Raw genomic sequence first — 18,973 nt, forward strand, 5'->3', positions numbered from 1 at the left:
TGGTTCTTCATTATTGCTTTAATTACTAATGTCAAAATCAGGCATCAGCCTAATCCTAGACTAATAACTAGACTTCAATATTATCTGTTGATAAGTAATAATTTAGTTATAAAAGGCTTTGTCAAAATACACAGATTTAGTTTTTCATAAAACAGTGATGCATAGTTCAGATGCATTGTGGTCTCATCTGCAGGGCTGAAAGCGAGACAATTAAAAACAGCTGCTACTTCATCAGTAGAATATTTATTTCTGTAGGTATTGTCATGGAAGTCTTTTGAAGTTATCAACCCCAGATTGGGCGCCATGGTAGCTCACTGAATAAGTGCATGTACCTTGTAGACCAAGGCCTTCCTGCAGGCCCTTTGCTCCGTGTCATCTACTCTCTCTCTCCCCTACATTTCCTGTCCCTCTACACCATCTCTTGGAAAAAGAATTAAAGCAGAAATACCCCCCCAAAAAATAAAATACAAAATCAACCCCATATATGGCAGCCTCACAAATGCTCACACACCTGCACACACACATGTGCACACACATACCCACACACATCTACATGTATGCATGCACACACACACACTTTTGAGACAGTGTTCACTGTAATCATTCCTAAACCACTCCTCTTCTTGCTGAGGGTGGAACCAGGAAGTCCCTCCCCTCCCTACAAGATCTCTTCAGAGAAGACGAAACTGACCTGTCCTTTCCTTCGTCTGGGTGAGAAGAAGAACAGTAAAATGGCTCAACAGGGAGTTCTGCTGGAGCACAACCAGTTCAGTTGTTCAATCTGTCTGGATCTACTGAAGGATCCGGTGACTACTCCCTGTGGACACAGCTACTGTATGAGCTGTATAAAAGACTACTGGGATCAGGATGATCAGAAGGGAGTCTACAGCTGCCCCCAGTGCAGACAGACCTTCACTCCCAGGCCTATTCTGAGGAAAAACAACATGCTGGCTGAGGTGGTGGAGAAGCTGAAGAAGACAGAACTCCAAGCTGCTCCTCCTGCTGACAGTTCTGCTGGACCTGGAGATGTGCTGTGTGACTTCTGCTCTGGGAGGAAGCAGAAAGCCCTCAAGTCCTGTCTGGTGTGTCTGGTCTCTTACTGTGAGGCTCACCTACAGCCTCACTATGAATCTCCTGCCTTTAAGAAGCACAAGTTGGTCAAAGCCTCTTCACAACTGCAGGAGAAGATCTGCTGTTGTCACAATGAATTAATTAAGATTTTTTGTAGAACTGACCAGCAGTGTATTTGTTTGGTGTGTGTGATGGATGAACATAAAGGTCATGATACAGTCTCAGCTGCAACAGAAAGAACTGAGAAACAGGTGAGAAACAAAGCTTCCATCTTTGATTAGATTTGTGTAAATTGAAATATAAAAAAGAAAATGTTGCTGTAGTAAACAATCAAACTGCTGTAATTAGACTTACAGTTTGTGGTTGTCTTGGAATGAGCAAAGGCTATAGTTATGTAATAATTTTGTAGCAGCCCACACCCATTTCAGGAGGTGAAAATTACTGCCTGCCTGCTGTCAGTTAAAATGAATCATCATCTAATACAACATAAAATGATAAGTATTCATAGTTTCACAGTGCTTATAAAACACACATTATTCATAACTTGTGTGTTTATCCTCAGAGGGAGCTTGGACTGAGTCAACAGAATATTCAGAAGAGAGTCCAGCAGAGAGAGAAGGAGCTGAAGGAGCTCCAACAGGCTGTGGAGTCTCTGACTGTGAGTACAGTTCTGGAAGACATATCTGGACTTCAAGTGGGACAGGACAGAAATACAAAAATGTGTCTGTGTGTTGTGTTATGTTCAGCGCTCTGCACAAGCAGCAGAGAAGTACAGCGAAAGGATCTTTACTGAGCTGATCTGCTCCATTGAAAGAAGACGCTCTGAGGTGAAGGAGCTGATCAGAGCCCAGCAGAGGGCAGCAGTGAGTCAGGCTGAAGGACTGGTGGAGAGACTGGAGCAGGAGATAGCTCAGCTGAAGAGGAGAGACGCTGAGCTGGAGCAGCTTTCACACACAGAAGATCACATCCATTTCCTCCAGGTACAGTAACTCACCTTCCATCTACTTTACTGGAAGTAACTCACTATTTAGTTGTTTATTGTTTAGTTCTTTCCCACTAACTCGTTTCTCTCTATCTCTCTTTCTGTTCAGGGTTATCAGTTTCTCTCCAGTCCCAGTGTATCTTCAGACTTACCCAGCACCATTGCCCCTCATCTTAAGTACTTTTGTGATGTGAGGGAGGCTGTGTCCAAGCTGAAAGAGAAACTAGAGGATATCCTTAAAGGGGAGTGGCCAAAGATCACAACCACCAGTGGGTAAAAAACACTAGACTTGTAGAGGGATCATACAAGCATCCTGTAGATACACTGTAGATCATACAAACATCTTCAGACTAATCAAACTCTTTTTACACACTATGTGTGTAACTTCATCTGACCTCTGTGTGAATGTGTTGGTGTGTTTGTAGTGAATCCAGCAGATCTTTTACTGCCACCAGAGCCCAAGACCAGAGCAGACTTCTTACAATGTGAGTATCTTTCAACGGTTCTTTTCTTCTCTTCACTTATACTACACACAAACCATAAGCTACTAGACACAGTAGCTTATGGTTTTTATTGAGATAATAGCAGTGCAGTCCTACATAAACCCCCACCATTCATACATGACAGCTTAACACAGTAAGCAGGCAGCACACATTAGACAGTTGCACAACTGATGCAACTGATGCAAAAATAGATTTGTAATCTCAATGGGACCTTCCTGGTAAAATAAAGGTAAAATACAAAATAAAATAAATAAATAACACAACTGCCATCAGGGAAAAGTGAGACGGCTTTTATAAATTATATTGACGCATTGCCTACCTGCCCAAACTTACTCCAGAGATAGAAATGGAAAACTCTAGAAGTAGTTATCCACCAAATAAAATTGTTTGTGATACTATCTGACTGACTCTTTCTATGATTCTTTGTCTGCTCTGCTCTTCTCCCAGATTCCTTTCAGCTCACACTGGACCCAAACACAGCATTCAAACATCTCTTTCTGGCTGAGGGGAACAGAACAGGAAAAAGTACTTTTGAAGTCCAGCCATATCGTTATCATGCAGAGAGATTCACTGACATAGGGCAGGTACTGTGTGGAAATGCTCTGTCTGGACGCTGTTACTGGGAGGTGGAGTGGAGTGGAGGGGTTGGTATAGCAGTCTCATATAAAGACATCAGCAGAACAGAGTCAGGTCTTCTATCTAGATTTGGAGACAATGATAAATCCTGGTGTCTAGAGTACTATGGTAAATGTTTTCATTTCAGACACAATAATGTTAGGACAGTAACATCAAGCTTTGGTTCCAGGGTAGGAGTGTACCTGGATCACATGGCAGGTACTCTGTCCTTCTACAGCATCTCTGACACAATGACTCTCATCCACGGAGTCCAGACCACATTCACTCAGCCACTCTATCCTGGGTTTTTATTTCGGACTTTTCAGTCCACTGCCAAACTGTGTGTGCTGGAGTAGTTCACATTAGTGTCCTTCCCTCCTTACATCTCTGGTTGTGGAACTGCACCTCCATAACTCCTAACTTCCATATCTGCTCTGAGAGTTTTGAGGGAGTTTTTCCTTGTCTTCTCTGAGGGTTTTCGATTGGCTATTGTGGGCAACAGTGAAGTCAACTTTGTGATATTGCTGGGATAAAGGGCTACACAGAGTAGGGAGTGTACCTGGATCACGGAGCAGGTACTTTGTCCTTCTACAGCATCTCTGACACAATCCTGCACAGTCCAGACCACATTCACTCAGCCACTCTATTTTAGGTTTGGAGTTTGGTGTAATGACTACACTACTGAACTGTGTGAGCTGAAGTAGAGGTCCCCATAACTGTCTATCTTTCATATCTCTTCTGATTTGGTCTTACAATGAGAATTCTTTCTCTTCTCTATGAATGTCAGGGTCAGGGTTAGAGACTGATAGAGATTGACTCATGTTAAAGTATAGAAGACAACTCAAGCCAGATCCTGTGATGATTTTAAGGGTCAGGGTCAAGCACCTGCTTCAGTAGGTTAACGTAATGTGGAAGAACGTTATTTCTGTCTCCACTAGGACAGTTTGACTGCCTTTTTAGGTTCTGGGTTGTCAAAAGTATTTGACACTCAGCTGATTGGAGAGTAGATTGGACATCTCGACATGACAATGCCCCGTGAGACACAGTGTCGCTAGCAAAGTCTCTCCAAAACTATAGTAGTAAGGGATAACAAAGATAACATTCGGCCAAAAGGTGTCTGTTAATCCAGCAGGCAGATACTACATCATATACCCATGCATGTAAATACATGGAGAGTTCAGCCTATTATGCTTGTATTTCTTCAACTGGTGATGTGGTTTCCTACATAAAGAAATTCAATGTAGTTATAGGAAAGTGTTAGTTTTTAGCATTTACTATGAACAGAAAATGTTAGTTATTTACCAAATTGTTATGTTGTATAAATACCACAAGGTTTAAAAGAATAAAAGTTCATGACAAAGCATATCTCTTATTTTCCTTTTAAATATTCGGTAAGAGTCACATGACACATTATATCCAAATATCTCTGTAGTGCATTATCACTGGATATCGCTGCCTACATTTTAAACTGTTTTCATGAGGGTTTAGAACAATTCATTAAACATTGAGATGTGTTTTCGTGTAACAGGAGGTTAACTGACGAGGCCAACACAGGGAGACATGTTCTTTGCAATGGTCCACAAAAGGTTAAATAAATTATAACACTATTAATAGTATTATAACTGAAGTATATTTTCACTTTGAAACTGGCAGGGACTCTACTCCTGCCCTGAACAAAGACATATGCAACATTCAACAACTGAGTGGCTATTAAGTTGCAGTTCACATCAGAAAATAACGTTAATTCAATGCATTTATTCTGAAACTTGATCGAGGTGTTCAAAGGTTTGTCTTGACCTTCAACTATTCCCTTCTTCCTTTATATCAGATAAATGATACACCATCTGTGAAAAAAAAGTTTTTTAGCTTTCACATAGGTAGAATGACGTATGCACTAATATGTTCCACATAGCACACACACACAGCGTGCCCAAAACTACACAACTCCTCCACCTTGTTTTTGGAGAGTCATCATCCATGTTTTAACTCCAACCAGGGCTGGACTGGGACAAAAAAATGGCCCTGGCATTTTTGCTCAGTACGGCCTACCACAATTGGTCGGACTCTGAGCCACTGCATCTGACACAAGAAACAGAGGGGGAGGGGTGGAGCCTGTTAAGAGATGTGATTGGGCCAGCCCAGTTTCAGTATGGTAAATGAACCAATGGGCCACTGTCCCTGCTTTATGGGCCGGTCATTGGCCAATTTTAAGTTTATATTTAAAAAAAAAACGATAATAATATCATATCGCCCCCAAGTGCGTCAGCCCACCGGGCATTTGTCCGGTATGCCAGATTACCAGTCCAGGCCTGGCTCCAACCCCACTTTCTAATCTTACACAGCTAATTATTTGATTGATATAATTATTTGTCTAATTTGGGGCTGGACTAATGAATAAATAAATACCTTAAAAGTGATAGCTCTCTGAGAGTTGGATGGGTAGCCCTGAGCTAGTGCAGCTCTTAGTAATAGTTCTCAGCGAGAGGACCAGAATGATCCACAACAGTAAATAATAATATACGATACAATGTTAAAAAGATGTATCGTGAAGGAGATATGTGTGCAAATATTATGATTCTGTTAGTTCTGGTCCCGAATAAGTGTAACATATACACTGTTTAAACGTCAAATTATAATTCACGTAAGAGTCTGGACATATGACCCTCCTCAGGATGATCCTGATAGCAGTGGGGTTGTTGGGGTCCTCACACAGGATGGACTCCCAGAGGCCAGCAGCCTTGTTGGGCTCAGAGGGATGCAGGATAGGGGTTCTGTCCTGGTAGGTGGCTGGAACTCTGATCCAGCTGTTCCCGTCAGAGACCAGAGACTTGACCATTTGACCACTGGCACCCTTACCATGATGTTTCTGTAATTCACATGATAGGGGTTTCTGAAACCTGGAAAAAGAACGTAGGACCCTCATATGTGTTTTGGATTGATCATTTTATCATATATAAACAGTTGAGTTGTTTTATCCATTCACCTTTTCCATTTTCTGAGAAAATGAAAAGCTATAAAATGTCAAAGGTAATGTTTTGATGTCCTCTGAGCATTCCTTTTTGCATTCAAAATAGATATTATTTGTTCGTAGCTTGCTGTGTGGGTTGGAATGATAAAACTGAATGTCATAAAACTGAATTCTGTCATAATACATGTTGTTTGACAATCTTTTGTGGTACTCAAAAAGCAAAATTCATTTTCCACAGTAGTAGCTGAAATCCTATAAGATATTTATCATTGCAACCTATTTTACTTTGAATTGCAGCTTATGTCAGATCATTTTTCAAACAAGTTTCAGAAGACAAATATATATAGAAAAGGTAATGTAGCTAATACAGTATAATTAACCTATAAAGTTGGGTGCAAAACATGCAATTTCTCTTTTTTTAGTCCAAACCTAAATGTATTACTAGAAGGGGGTATCTGTATACAGTTTCTAAGGACATTATGAAAGGATTATATGCAAATGGTTTTCAAACAGACTTGTTTTCAAACTAATTTTCAGAAATCCACATCAGACAGATCAAAGATGTCTGTCTTTAATGGCAGCAGTGGTTTACAGGACAAGTCGATGTGTTCTTATAGGAAAAGTCGAAGTACAGCTAGTACATCTCGACTGGGATCCAGTAGCATCTGTTACACCCAAAAAAACAATTTCTAGAGCTCTAAGGCCAACAAGCCTCCTGACATCTGGGAGTCCTTCCTGTGTGAGGACCCCAACAACCCCACTTCTATTAAGATGATCCTGAGGAGGGTCAGATGTCCAGACTCCTCTCAGAAGTCTGGATTCTGTCCTCAGTCATCCCAGCATGCCTCAGTGTGCCCAGACCTGTCCCAGAATGCTGTGCAGTATGTGGAGGGCAGAGCCAGTGAGGTGGCAGGTCAGCTTAACAGACTGAAGAAGAGGAAAGAAGGAGAGACCAGCTCAGACTCAACAGATCTTAAGAAGAACATCCCTGTTACAAAGAGAGCATGTCTGACTGTGCACCCTGAATGGGTCCTTAAGATCCGCTCTTTACTCCAAGAGAAGCAGCAACAGAGGCAGGGCTACAGCCACACTTCTTTTCATAATTGCACAACAGACAAATTGAAGATGTCAATGTTGAATGGCAGCAGTGGTTTACAGGAAAAGTATATGTGTTCTGGTGGGAAAAGTCTGGATACAGCTGGTAACTCTGGACTGGGATCCAGCATCAGAAATATCAGCTACGCCGAAACCCCTGATCTCCAGAGCTCTAAGGCCAAGAAGGCTCCTGACCTCTTGGAGTCTGTCCTGTTTGAGGACCCCAACAACCCCAGAGTCCAACTCAGACTTGATGGATCTGAAGATGAGCCCCCCTGTTTCAAAGAGAGCATGTCTGACTGTGCAGCTTAAATGGGTTCTTAAGATCCGCGCCTTATTCAGAGAGAGGCAGTGACAGAGGCAGGGCTCCAGCCACACGTCAGTCAAGGCACCTGGCAGCAGGGGGAGCAAGAGAGCAGCCAACCAGAGTGAAGGAGGAGAGCCCAGCTCAGCCAAACGCTCACGCACATGAACCAACTAATATACAGAGCTGGGAGCTGCACTGCTGCCCATTAAACTTGTTAATCCACAAAAGGAGATACAACATTAACGATCAACACTTAATTACCCAAGCACACACAAACAAACTTTAAAATATATTCTGTCTGTTCTGCTAAATCTGGTGCCTGGTCATTGTTTTAGTGTCCAATGCAAAATTTGTCATCAGGCTGCTCTGAACTAGACTTCCATCTTATCAATTGATGATGTATATTGTCAGTATAAAATATTTTGTCCAAATACATAGGTTTCATTTTTCATAGAACAGTTATGTTTGGAGACAACATCAGCTGAGTTGTCTCAGCTGAAAGAAAGACGGTTCAAATCAACTGCTACTTCAACAGTATACCGTTTATTTAAGAAAGAATAGTATTTTCATGAAAGCCAGTGTCACAAGGAGTAATATTATGAGTTATTTATGCCAGCGGCCCATAGACTCTATAATTCCTCACTGGCAGTGCTGTTGGAGTACCACTTAATTCACCATTCTTCACCGTTCTCTTACTGTAATTATACTGCACTGTTTGCACTGCTCTGTTAGCACTGTTTAGTTGTTTAGTACTATATACTATATATCACACAGTACTTGGTACACCTCTACCCATTTGAGGGCTTCTGTATTTACTTATACACTAAAATTCACCTGTACAGTTTGCTGGTTCATGCCATTCGCCGGTTTTCACTGTTAGCAGTATTATTTGTGTCACCAGTGGCTCTCATTTGTTAACCTGTCTCAATTAACCTCAGTCAATTGTTTGGTCAATTGTTTTGTAAAAATGTGTACTACCCATGTGTGTCACCTGCGTAAAATTGTTTTGTGAATATCCCTCTGTGATTTAAACCAGTGTTTCACCCCATGCACAGTCCTGTTTGTTTTTGTTGGCTAATGGGCATTTTTTTCTTTATCCTAGTATTTCCATATTGCATATTTTCAGTTTTCCTTTTTACTTCTTATACTTATTTCCTTTATTATCATGTCTGCTGCAGAGCTATAATTGACCTTGGGGATCAATAAAGTACATAAATGGACTTCTATTGAACTCGATCCTTGTTTGGCTTTGAGAGCTGCAGGTCAGGGCTTCTTGTGCCTCTGAGGACTGTACGTTAGGCTTATTAGGCCTATGTGTGTCCAAGCCTGTCCCAAGTCATGTCAACATTGGCTACTTCAAGAACCCCTTGACAGCAACCTTGACCTTGATCTGAAACAGACCTGAGGCCAGTAGTAAAGTCAGACAAGGTGTCTGACAGCAGGGGGTGCAAAACAACAGCCAGAGAAAGGGGTCAAAAAGCAGACAGTTTACCCCCTAGCGTCATTCTGAAGTCCACTGTATTCATTGATGATCTATCATAGCTTTTAGTTGCTCTGTATGTTCATGTGTAACATTTGGATAGCCTACTCTTTATCCACTTACCAAAGGACAACATTAACTTTTAGCCCAACAAGCTACCCAATTATTTCCCATGTTGGCTATACAGAAGGAGAGAGAGCTGTTTCATTACATGTTAATCATAATTGTTGAGTTTGATTCAGAGGACATTTTTAGTAGCACATGTTGCACATCTCTAACCAACGATTGGTCTAAGGTAAGCTATTATTGAGGGTCATGTTCTGGGTACCAATGCCACTCCTACCGACAAACGACACGAGGTGTCCACGCGCACTTTCTGAAAGTGGATTGGCTATGAGTGATACAACTGTGCCATTTTGACCAATGACAGCACTGTACTCATTTCACTCATTTCCCAGCCGCATGCACCGACTGTAACGAGATGCTAGAGTGAGTAATAAGTGTCTATGGGATGCCCAGACACCATCCATATAAAGCCCATGCAGACTTCGAGTAAATGCACGCCAGCTTCAATACCTACATAATATTAAAATCAGACATAGAGAAGGTCCATTGTGTCAGCGTTTGCTGCAGTAAATCATTTAACTAGCCAAAGAGCTGATACAACAGATACATTTTGTTTATCCTTATCGGCTGAAATAAACGGTAATATTTAAAATGGTTATGACGAAGAAATTGAAGACTTTTGATATAATTTTCCATGACCCTACTAAGACTTATTGTAGTGGTGACAAAGTAGCCGGGAATATTGTTGTTGAAGTGTCGGAGGTGACCAAGTTATCCGCTATGCGAGTGTTTGGCATTGGATGCGCCAATGTGGGATACACTAAAGGAAAGCAGAGATGTCATGAAGAAATCGATTATCTTAAATACGAAGACACAGTTCGACTAAATCATGAACTAAGAGGTAATATTCTGAACTAGCTAAATTGATATTGAATTCGTCTATATCTAATGCGTGTGACTTTTTTTTGTATCAGCGGTTTTTACTGCAGTGTGCGAAGGCAAAACACTGCACAAAAGTATATAAAAAATATGTTTTACGAAACGTAGACATGCACTTTGAGCCTATTAATGACAATAAGCACGACGTGAAGCATACGTGAAAATTGTAGGCTACTTCTTAATAATCAATAATTATATGCTTTCTGTGTTTTTAATTGACCTCAGATGCTGATGGTTCTGTCACTCTGCGACCAGGAAACAGATACGAGTTCATGTTTGCGTTTGAGTTGCCCCAGTCAGGGTAAGCATTCGATCGTTGCGCTGTAGCCATGGCTGTAGCATACATATAATTGTTTACTTAGGGCTGGAAGATTTAATCGGAAATTACTATTTTACTTTTCGTCCACAGGCAACTAGTATCCTCCTACAAAGGTAAATTTGGTTACGTGCAGTATTATGTGAGGGCAGTGATGGAAAGGCCTTCCCAACCTGCCTTGCAGTGTGAACAGCCTTTTGAGGTGGAGGAGCCTCTGGATGTCAACACACCTGACCTCCAGGTACACCAGCAGACCTCAAGAATGACCATTCACTACCACACTACTATGGAAACATCAAAGATTTTACATCTCATTACTACAGCAGTGAATTTCATAATGTTCTTGGAATTTAGAGAACTTCCCAAATGCCAAGACCCTCCACAGTAATAATAAAAATGAGTAATAAAGAGATGTGTCCATATCATTCAGTGTTCACTCACTCGCTGCCTCTTCTCCCCATGTAAATCCAGATGCCAGCTTCTGGGAGAAAAGAGAAGAGGGTGACTTGCATGTTCATTCCCGATGGCCAGGTGTGCATCAGCGCCAAGATCGACCGCAAGGGCTTTTGCGAGGGCGAGGAGATATGCATAAATGCCAAATTTGAGAACAACTGCTCGCGCATCGTGGTGCCCAAGGCGGCCATCATGGCGAAGCACAGCTACCAGGCTGGCGGCAGGACCAAGGTGTTTCGGCAGAAGCTGTCGGCCGTGCGCGGCGACCACATAATCTCGGGCATGTGCGATATGTGGCAGGGCAAGACCCTCCGTGTGCCCAAGCTTAAACCCTCGTTGATGGGTTGTGACATCATCCATGTTGATTACACTCTCATGGTGAGCAGTACTGGACTCCCCAGATGGGCTCTTTGTGAACGTATCAGCTGAACTGTTGATTTCCCACAGTCCTTTTTACTTTAAACTAGTTGTTCAGAATTGAAACAAAGTCGTATAGCCGTCCTACAGTATATTTAGCTCCGACACTCATGTCTCTCTCTCTCTCTCTCTCTCTCTCTCTCTCTCTCTCTCTCTCTCTCTCTCTCTCTCTCTCTCTCTCTCTCTCTCTCTCTCTCTCTCTCTCTCTCTCTCTCTCTCTCTCTCTCTCTTGTCATTCCTCCAGATCTACCTCCACATCCCCGGTAGTGATAAACTGATCATGGAATTGCCCCTAGTCATCGGCACCATCCCGTTCAGCGGCTTCGCCAGCCGCACCAACAGCATGAGCAGCCAGTCCGAGTCGCTCGCCAGCCCCTCCAGCAGCTGGGCGTCCATGAGGCTCCCCTCCGCGCCCCCAAGCTACAGCGACATCTCCCGCGACCTGCGCATCGACAGCCTGCTCACGCCGCTGCTGGAGGATTGCAACATAGACGAGGAGGACGGTCTCTTCATGAGGGCACCGGCCCGTCATTACCCCCCACCCCCGGCGTACTCCGAGGTGAGCTGTGTGTCTGTCTCACAAGGCCAGGGTCTGAGGGGGTAGCAAAACAGTTTTCAAGAATTTGAAGTATTATACTTTCTCTTACATTTTTTACACGTTTTTTTGTCTCCAGGTTGTTGAGGAGCTCAACGGCTGCAACAATGTTCTTCAGGTTTGCTGAAGTCACAACCTGTCAACTTAACCAAAGTGTGTGCTGTCTGTTGCGAGACTAGAGGTTGGACTGTAAAGTTGTAAAAGAGAAGCACAGCTGTGAAGTTTGGAGAAGCGGGACCATAACCCTAAAACAACAATGGAACAGAGACTTTTGAAGATTTTGGTCTCAGAACAGGTTAATTATACTCTGGTCTCAGCTATCCTCACAGTCTCCAACGTTGAATGTAAAACCTCAATGTCACACTGCCAAAATGCTTACAGAAGTTCACATTTTTGGGCATTGAGACATATTTTGTAAGTTATCTGACCTTAACCCCTCAAGTCATTCCACATTAGTTCTGTACTTGAGTGCGCTTGAGCAGTCAGAGAGTTGCTGTGTTAGACTCATGACTGCAACATTAGAATTGTCACCCACACTTGAAGATGAGCACAGCAGCCATATGGTTTGTAGAAACCAAGCCAATGCAAGACTATGCAGTCAGACATATTGTGTTGTTGCACTTTTTGTGGTGGCAGATTGCTATATAAGTAAAAATTATATTGTATTTTTTTAAGGTCCTTCCTTGGTAGTTTTGACTGTTTTGAATGTACTGTAGTTTCCATGTATTCAAAGCACAAACAAGCTGATTGAATAGACTACACGAATGAAAAATCTAAATTATGTTTTGAAACTGTATATAGAAATTCAATATGAAGAGTATAATTTTTTTCAAGATACATGTTTTATATACAAATACAATTTGACAGAACAACATACTGAATATATGTTTTTGATACTTGAATGAATAAATGAACAGCTTCTGCACAGCTTGACCTATTTGAGCCAAGCTAAAATACTGAGCAGGTGTAGGCCTACTGTGATACAAGAACAGTTCATTGCACTGCACCAGCCTCAACCATAAACAATAATATTTATATGTTGACGCTTTAGTACATATAAGCCGTATCATATGTTGTGATAGACCTTGACACCAGTAAAAAGTCCTATGACACCAATTCAGTTGACTATTATCAACATGTTCCCCTGTAGTTCAGTCAGTTGAGGTCAAGGTAGAGCCATGTTTACACGAGGATGTACAGATGGTAAAATAGGTGAAAACACAGTTCCTATGAGCATCAGATATTTCTGAAACTTGTGAGATATCTATTCTTTAGTACTCTAAAGCTGCCTCTTTCAAATTCATCATTATATCTCAATACCTGTCTGCAGTGTGGCAGGTAAACATAATATATCTTCCAAATGACCTGATTCAATATCTGTGTAGTTCTACATATGTTTACATTATGTATGTACGTTGTGGAAAATGAAAAACAACTCGGTGGATGCAGAGAATAGTCTGTTAGTAAGTGGGGGAAAGGTTGATTGGCACGTTTCTAAGTAAAGCCATGGAAGTGACCAGATGAGACGGACAGGCCAAAATAACCTGTGAAACTGACAAACACCTGTTTCCATGGGAGCGTGCATGCCTGCATGTGTGTTTGCTTTATATCTACTTTTGAATTGTGAAACAAATTTAGGACAGACCCTGGGAGGATTTTATTTCAACACGTGGACATAGCAGAGCCAATGGAGGTGGTCTTGGATGTCAGTGAGGTAATTCATTTAGTAGTCTTCAGTTACTGGATACAACATTTCTGTTGCCTTGCCTGTGAAAGTCCATATTGTTACGTACACAAGCGCACTCAGACAAAATGACCATATTTTTCCATGGAACACAGGTGTATGTAATGTAATGATACATCCAAGATTAAAATTAAACTTTTGTGTGCAATTTCAATAAGTAGTTGCATTCCATCCATCAATAAATTGCATGAGTGTTTTTGTACCATGTTCTATTTGAGAATATACGTGGGCATGAGCTTTTGTCTTGCACAGCAATGTGCTGTGTATTGTACAGCTCCCCTGACACCTGCAGCCTCATGTCAAACTAAGGATAACACTTACATGTGAAACTTGTAGTACTTGTTACATATTTGTATGAATTCTCCAATACATGTCAATAAAATTTGACCTTTCTCTAACTAAGTTGACTAAGTGTATATTCTGTTGTAGCTTGAAAAGGATCAACCATGGTGAAGGGATTGGAGAGGTGAGGTGGGTTGGGGATAGGGTGGTACATCATTGGCAATGACAACCTCACCAAGTTGGGTAGCGGCAACCCCCACCAGAAACCCAATGCTGTTTACCAGCGTCTGCAGCTGTTCCCAACAGGGCCTTCTCTCCTCCCACCAGTCCTCACCACCTCCCTCCCTCTCTCTCTCTCTCTCTCTCTCTCTCTCTCTCTCTCTCTCTCTCTCTCTCTCTCTCTCTCTCTCTCTCTCCCCCTCTCTCTTCCACCCTCCCTTCATCCCTCCATCTCTCTAGCTAATTCCAAGCTGCCTTCTCTAGAAGTCTGGGGTGCGGTCTATCGAGGCTGCCAACATATGTACACAAACAGTAGAGCTGGCCTGACAGACAGAGCCAAGTAGGTCTTCCATGTTGACGCTTGTACTCCTAACCCACCCACCTTGCCCTTACCCCGCAGTTACCTAAAGTTGGCATCTGTGGGAACTGTCATTGCAGATAGACGAGACTGAGGTTCTGGAGATTGAAGACCAAGTCATCTCAACTCTCACACACAGAACTACTACTGTAGTTCCTGCTCCCTTCTTACAATTTCTTACAATCTGATGGTAATCTCAGAACTTGTGAATACAATGTAAACTATGCATTTATTAATTGTAGTAGTAGAATGCAATGTTTATTTTTGAAAAGTGGGGTTACAATGAAATACTGTTGTTATGGCCACAGCAGTTAAACCCTGGGGTTGTTTCAGCAGTAAGACATTGTGAGAATAGCCGAACAGCATTGTGCAGTGGTAACAGGTGGCCACTATGTGGAGTGCAGAAGACATACAGTGGTCCCAAATTCAAGTTTAGATATGCAGAAAAGACAATGTACATTATGTTGTGGTCTGTTGCCGTCATAGGTCAGTGGACATGAACTTTGTGGTGCCTCTATATCAGTGCTCAATACCAAGAACTTATTAGCCACCTGCTACTAAACTCAAATGTGCTGACATTAAAGGCCACTTTTGGTAACCCAACCCAGGCTGGTCCAGTAACCAAACCAAAATCAAAACCCAAGGCAAAATAAATTAAGTCCTCTGAATAAATCACAAAAACTGTTTATGTTATATACAAAGGTTGGCTGGTAAACATTGTTTGGCTTTTTAAACCTTTTCTTGTGGGAGTGATATTTGGGTCACCTTTTTTCTATTAAACGTGGACAGGGAAAAACTAATAGGGATGTAGCACCTTAAGCTGCATTGTCCATCAACCAGAAACTTTCCCCAATACCTCGTCTCACTTCTTAATTTCCTGCTCATGCCCAGTTTGGATTTGCTGAAGTGTCCCCCGCGTGTTCATGGCTACATGTGTATCAGACTGGGGGCACATTGAAATAGAGTAGGTTATCTAATCCTTCCAAATACATGCACCAGGCATTCAGAAACCATAGATGAATCATAAATCATTTATAGCAAGTCTGTCAAAAGAGCCTTTGTGGGTACACCCCTTAAAATGCACCCCAAGATAAAAAAAAATGAAACTCCATTATTTCCCCATTACATTTTTTTCTTCAGAAATGGTCCCAGCCCGTTTATTATATTCTATGACTTAATAGTGAATTTTAGAAGTTTATTTTTAGTGATGATTCAGTATGCATATGGTTATCCAACACACTCACCCACAAAAAGTCACAATGATCAGCATGTCTTCTTCAAGTCAATGAGTTAAAGGCATAGAGAAGCAACTGGGCCAATAATCGACCACATTGGCACATTTCCATTGATTACCGGATTGCAATGAGATGGCAAAGGTTGTGAAAGCGATGTCGCAAACATAGCTACATTTCTGTCTATTCAGCACTTCTTCTCAAATATGTACCAGTGAACAGAACATTTTGCAGGACAAAAAGAACTCACATAAGCCATAAGAGCAGCATGCGACTCGTAGAATAGTGAAGAAGTTGGAGCCTTTGTGACATATGTGGAATCTCAAGAGGGTGAGTGTAACAAGATGCTGGTGGGGTGCACTTTATGTTTCTGCTGACTCATTGTGTCTTCTCCGCAGGGATCACTGAAGGGGAATGGAGGGGGCAGGATGTGGAACGGAGGGGGCTGGAGAGGGCAGGGGTTGGATAGAACTGGCAGGGGTTGATATGGTGGCTGGCAGGATTTGAAAAGTAGCATCTCCATATTAGGAGCTGAAGCCCACTAGTCTTTTTGGTCACAATAACCTTTTTGATATCTGTTCAAACTTCAGTGTTACGGACATGAAGAAAATTGTGATTAGTTTTAAACTACAGGACTGTAAATTTGGTTGACAACACTAAACCAAGCATACACTCAACTCATGGTGTAATACATTACTGTACTGTCCATAATCAGATGAAATATTACAATCTCTCATTGCAAACTTTCATGGTACATTCATGGTAAGTCTGTAACACATCTTGGTCAGAACGCTGTGCGTATGTGTGCACAGAGTGTGGGTATGCTCCCAAGTTTACAGCAGAGACAAGCTTCCTGATGTTATTTGATTGGTTGAATAACTTTCACATGAACAAGGAACTGTAAGGGTGAAAGTGAAAGGAGGCACGATTGCATAGGAACACAAACAAAAAATGCGGTCTAAAAATCTAAATCTTTGGTTTTGTCTTTCATTCCACACCATTGTATATGCAGGTACGATAAGAAGAATGAACTAATAACTAATAATTAAGTTGTATTTGTTTAACTAACGTGAACATTTCTACAACCATGTTATAGTCTGCTACAATTTCAATTACGTTAGGCATAATGTTTTCAAACTGAATAACATTCTGAAAAAAACAAACAACAACAATACATAAATAAAACTAGTAATAGATTGTTATGTTTTAGATCTTGTTTTCATTATGGAGGAGCTTAGTTCCATGTCTCTTTCAGGTTCTGGAAGACATTCTCTGTGGATGTTGGCGACATACATTACAGGAGAGACACCCTTTCCAGAATTCACTGCTGTACTGATGCTGGATGATGTTCAAGTTGGTTACTTTGACTCTAACATCAACAAATTAGTTCAATCCAGGCATACAGCAAACACAATTCGCAATGACATCGCTCAGGAGGGAGTTTATGTTTTAAATAACATGTACATTAGCATGAAAAGACGATTGAGTATTGTAAAACAGCGCTTTAATTTGACTACAGGTGTCCATGTCCAGCAGAGAAAAGCAGGTTGTGAAATGTTGGACGATGGAGAATCAGCCCAGATGATGTTCAGGGATGCTTGTGATGGAGTTGAAGCTGATGGATTGGTTTACAACATGACAGAGTATTCATACTCAACTGGAAATCCTTGGCAGTTGCAATGGGATCAAATGAAGCTTATTTATGTCAAAATGCGCTATTCAACCTTTTATCTCCCTGTTTGCATTAAAAAATTAAAGTATTTCTTAGAAAGAAAAAAGAAAGTAGTGCTTCGTAGGGTGCGTCCCAGAGTCAGGTTCATAGAGAAGGCAGTCCCAGGAGGGGCTCAGGTGAGCTGCCTGGCCACTGACTTCTACCCCCGATACATCAACCTGACCCTGCTGAGGGACGGCCAGCCTGTGGCAGAGCAGGAGCTCACAGGGGGGGCAGTGCTGCCCAACATGAATGGACTGTACCAAGTCAGGAAGACCCTGGACATCACCTCCAAGGAGCTGAGAGAGAGACACAACTACACATGCACCGCTTCTCACCTCAGTCTGGACAACAGGCTTGACATCAGCTGGCAACCTAAGAACTCACACAAACATTCCATATCCATGCTCCTGGGTGTCTTGGTAATCATAGCCATTTTGATTTTTGGGGGGATTGTTTCCGGCCTCTTCCTATGTGTGAGGAGGGTAAGGAGACGTACTGACTCCAGGACAACTCTGCAGCAGCCGGCTAGTATTGATCAAGAGAATATGCAACTGAATCCATTACCTCTCTCTGACAGCTGATATTAGCTTTCTTCCTCTTGTTGGTATTACTGATGGCAAAACAATTAACCTGTAACCACCCCAGATAACTTTGCATTTTAGAGTACATTCAATACATTCAAGAGGATGTTGTTTCATTTGTTATCGCTTGTTTAAGTCTATTCTTATATCATTTTCTCTTTCTTTTTTTTCTGTTAATGAGCTCATGTAATCTCAGATGACATCTGAGAGTTGATGAATTGAGGATTTAATGTTTTTTGTTATATATCCATTGTTATGTTATGAATCTCTTCCAATGAGTCATTGCTCAGGAAGTGACTTCTCACCCTATACAAAAACATGAACAAGGGATTCAGGGCCCAGCTCTCTGACAGTCTCCTCATAAAACATTGATGATCAAAAAACTGAATCCATCCTTTTGTTCTGACACCTGGTATATGTATTTTCTTGTTGATACATTCTAATAGATATTGACAAAACCATTTGTTGTACCACATCAACAATAAAAATGTAACTTATTCAAAAATGTGTTTGAGCTGACTATATCTCCAGTTCACTAACTTGTTGGGGTCCGAGCAGCAAAGCTGCGTAAGCACCCATTGAGTTTCTGCCTATTATTAGTAGGCTAGGCATGAGTATCTTCTTCTTCTGACATTGAAGTCTGGAAGCCTACAGAACCGTAAGGTAAACATATTAGACATTTGATTGGGGACAGTCCCTTGATTCTCTTCACTAAGTTTCATGCTTGAAGCTATTAACAATGTGTTGTTGGTGTGGTCTTTAAACTAGAAATACTGGACTATGGTACAGTAGTAATAAGTACTGTTGAAAATAGTGAAAACAGGTGCTTCCATCCATGCAGTGTAATGTTTGCAGGTTGCCACTATGTGGAGTGCTGGAGACATTTTCTGCAGCACCAAGTTTTATTGGAACAAAAAATAGTGGGATGTCTGTAATACACTTTATATTTACTTAATAAATCCTAAACATGATAAATGCACAAAGATTTCGGTAGATTTCAAAATTGACAGCAACATTTCAAAATTGAATAATTTTC

At 41.5% G+C, this 18,973-nt stretch overlaps 3 protein-coding genes across 3 annotated transcripts; all 3 read left to right on the forward strand.

The window, feature by feature from the left end:
• Window positions 1-692: 692 nt before the first annotated feature.
• LOC134023067 (E3 ubiquitin-protein ligase TRIM16-like) lies at window positions 693-4,524 on the forward strand. Its single transcript, XM_062464888.1, has 6 exons — window positions 693-1,322; window positions 1,634-1,729; window positions 1,818-2,051; window positions 2,163-2,322; window positions 2,479-2,538; window positions 3,004-4,524. Exons 1-6 carry the CDS (start codon window positions 732-734, stop codon window positions 3,525-3,527), a joined length of 1,665 nt encoding a protein of 554 aa, XP_062320872.1. The 5' UTR covers window positions 693-731; the 3' UTR covers window positions 3,528-4,524.
• A 5,023-nt stretch (window positions 4,525-9,547) lies between these two features.
• Window positions 9,548-12,675, forward strand: LOC134023068 (thioredoxin-interacting protein-like). The gene is made up of 6 exons (XM_062464889.1): window positions 9,548-9,988; window positions 10,252-10,327; window positions 10,436-10,583; window positions 10,814-11,173; window positions 11,457-11,771; window positions 11,887-12,675. Exons 1-6 carry the CDS (start codon window positions 9,739-9,741, stop codon window positions 11,932-11,934), a joined length of 1,197 nt encoding a protein of 398 aa, XP_062320873.1. The 5' UTR covers window positions 9,548-9,738; the 3' UTR covers window positions 11,935-12,675.
• Window positions 12,676-13,494: 819 nt separating this feature from the next.
• Window positions 13,495-18,436, forward strand: LOC134023822 (hereditary hemochromatosis protein homolog). Its single transcript, XM_062466180.1, has 3 exons — window positions 13,495-13,521; window positions 15,924-15,972; window positions 16,898-18,436. The coding sequence occupies exons 1-3, from the start codon at window positions 13,495-13,497 to the stop codon at window positions 17,935-17,937; spliced, it is 1,116 nt and encodes a 371-aa protein (XP_062322164.1). The 3' UTR covers window positions 17,938-18,436.
• The last annotated feature ends 537 nt before the right edge of the window (window positions 18,437-18,973 follow it).

The sequence above is a fragment of the Osmerus eperlanus genome, chromosome 7 (genome assembly GCF_963692335.1).
Source record: "Osmerus eperlanus chromosome 7, fOsmEpe2.1, whole genome shotgun sequence".
In the NCBI taxonomy this organism is placed as follows: domain Eukaryota; kingdom Metazoa; phylum Chordata; class Actinopteri; order Osmeriformes; family Osmeridae; genus Osmerus; species Osmerus eperlanus.

Bases quoted from the DNA above. Each gene is read 5' to 3' on its own strand.
- LOC134023067 (XM_062464888.1), top strand. From the start codon at position 732: ATGGCTCAACAGGGAGTTCTGCTGGAGCACAACCAGTTCAGTTGTTCA. The intron at 1,730-1,817 runs GTGAGTACAGTT...TGTTATGTTCAG, and splicing joins AGGCTGTGGAGTCTCTGACT to CGCTCTGCACAAGCAGCAGA. The intron at 2,323-2,478 runs GTGGGTAAAAAA...GTGTGTTTGTAG, and splicing joins GCCAAAGATCACAACCACCA to TGAATCCAGCAGATCTTTTA.
- LOC134023068 (XM_062464889.1), top strand. From the start codon at position 9,739: ATGGTTATGACGAAGAAATTGAAGACTTTTGATATAATTTTCCATGAC. The intron at 10,328-10,435 runs GTAAGCATTCGA...TTTCGTCCACAG, and splicing joins TTTGAGTTGCCCCAGTCAGG to GCAACTAGTATCCTCCTACA. The intron at 10,584-10,813 runs GTACACCAGCAG...ATGTAAATCCAG, and splicing joins TCAACACACCTGACCTCCAG to ATGCCAGCTTCTGGGAGAAA.
- LOC134023822 (XM_062466180.1), top strand. From the start codon at position 13,495: ATGGAGGTGGTCTTGGATGTCAGTGAG. The intron at 13,522-15,923 runs GTAATTCATTTA...TGCGACTCGTAG, and splicing joins TGGTCTTGGATGTCAGTGAG to AATAGTGAAGAAGTTGGAGC. The intron at 15,973-16,897 runs GTGAGTGTAACA...TGTCTCTTTCAG, and splicing joins ATATGTGGAATCTCAAGAGG to GTTCTGGAAGACATTCTCTG.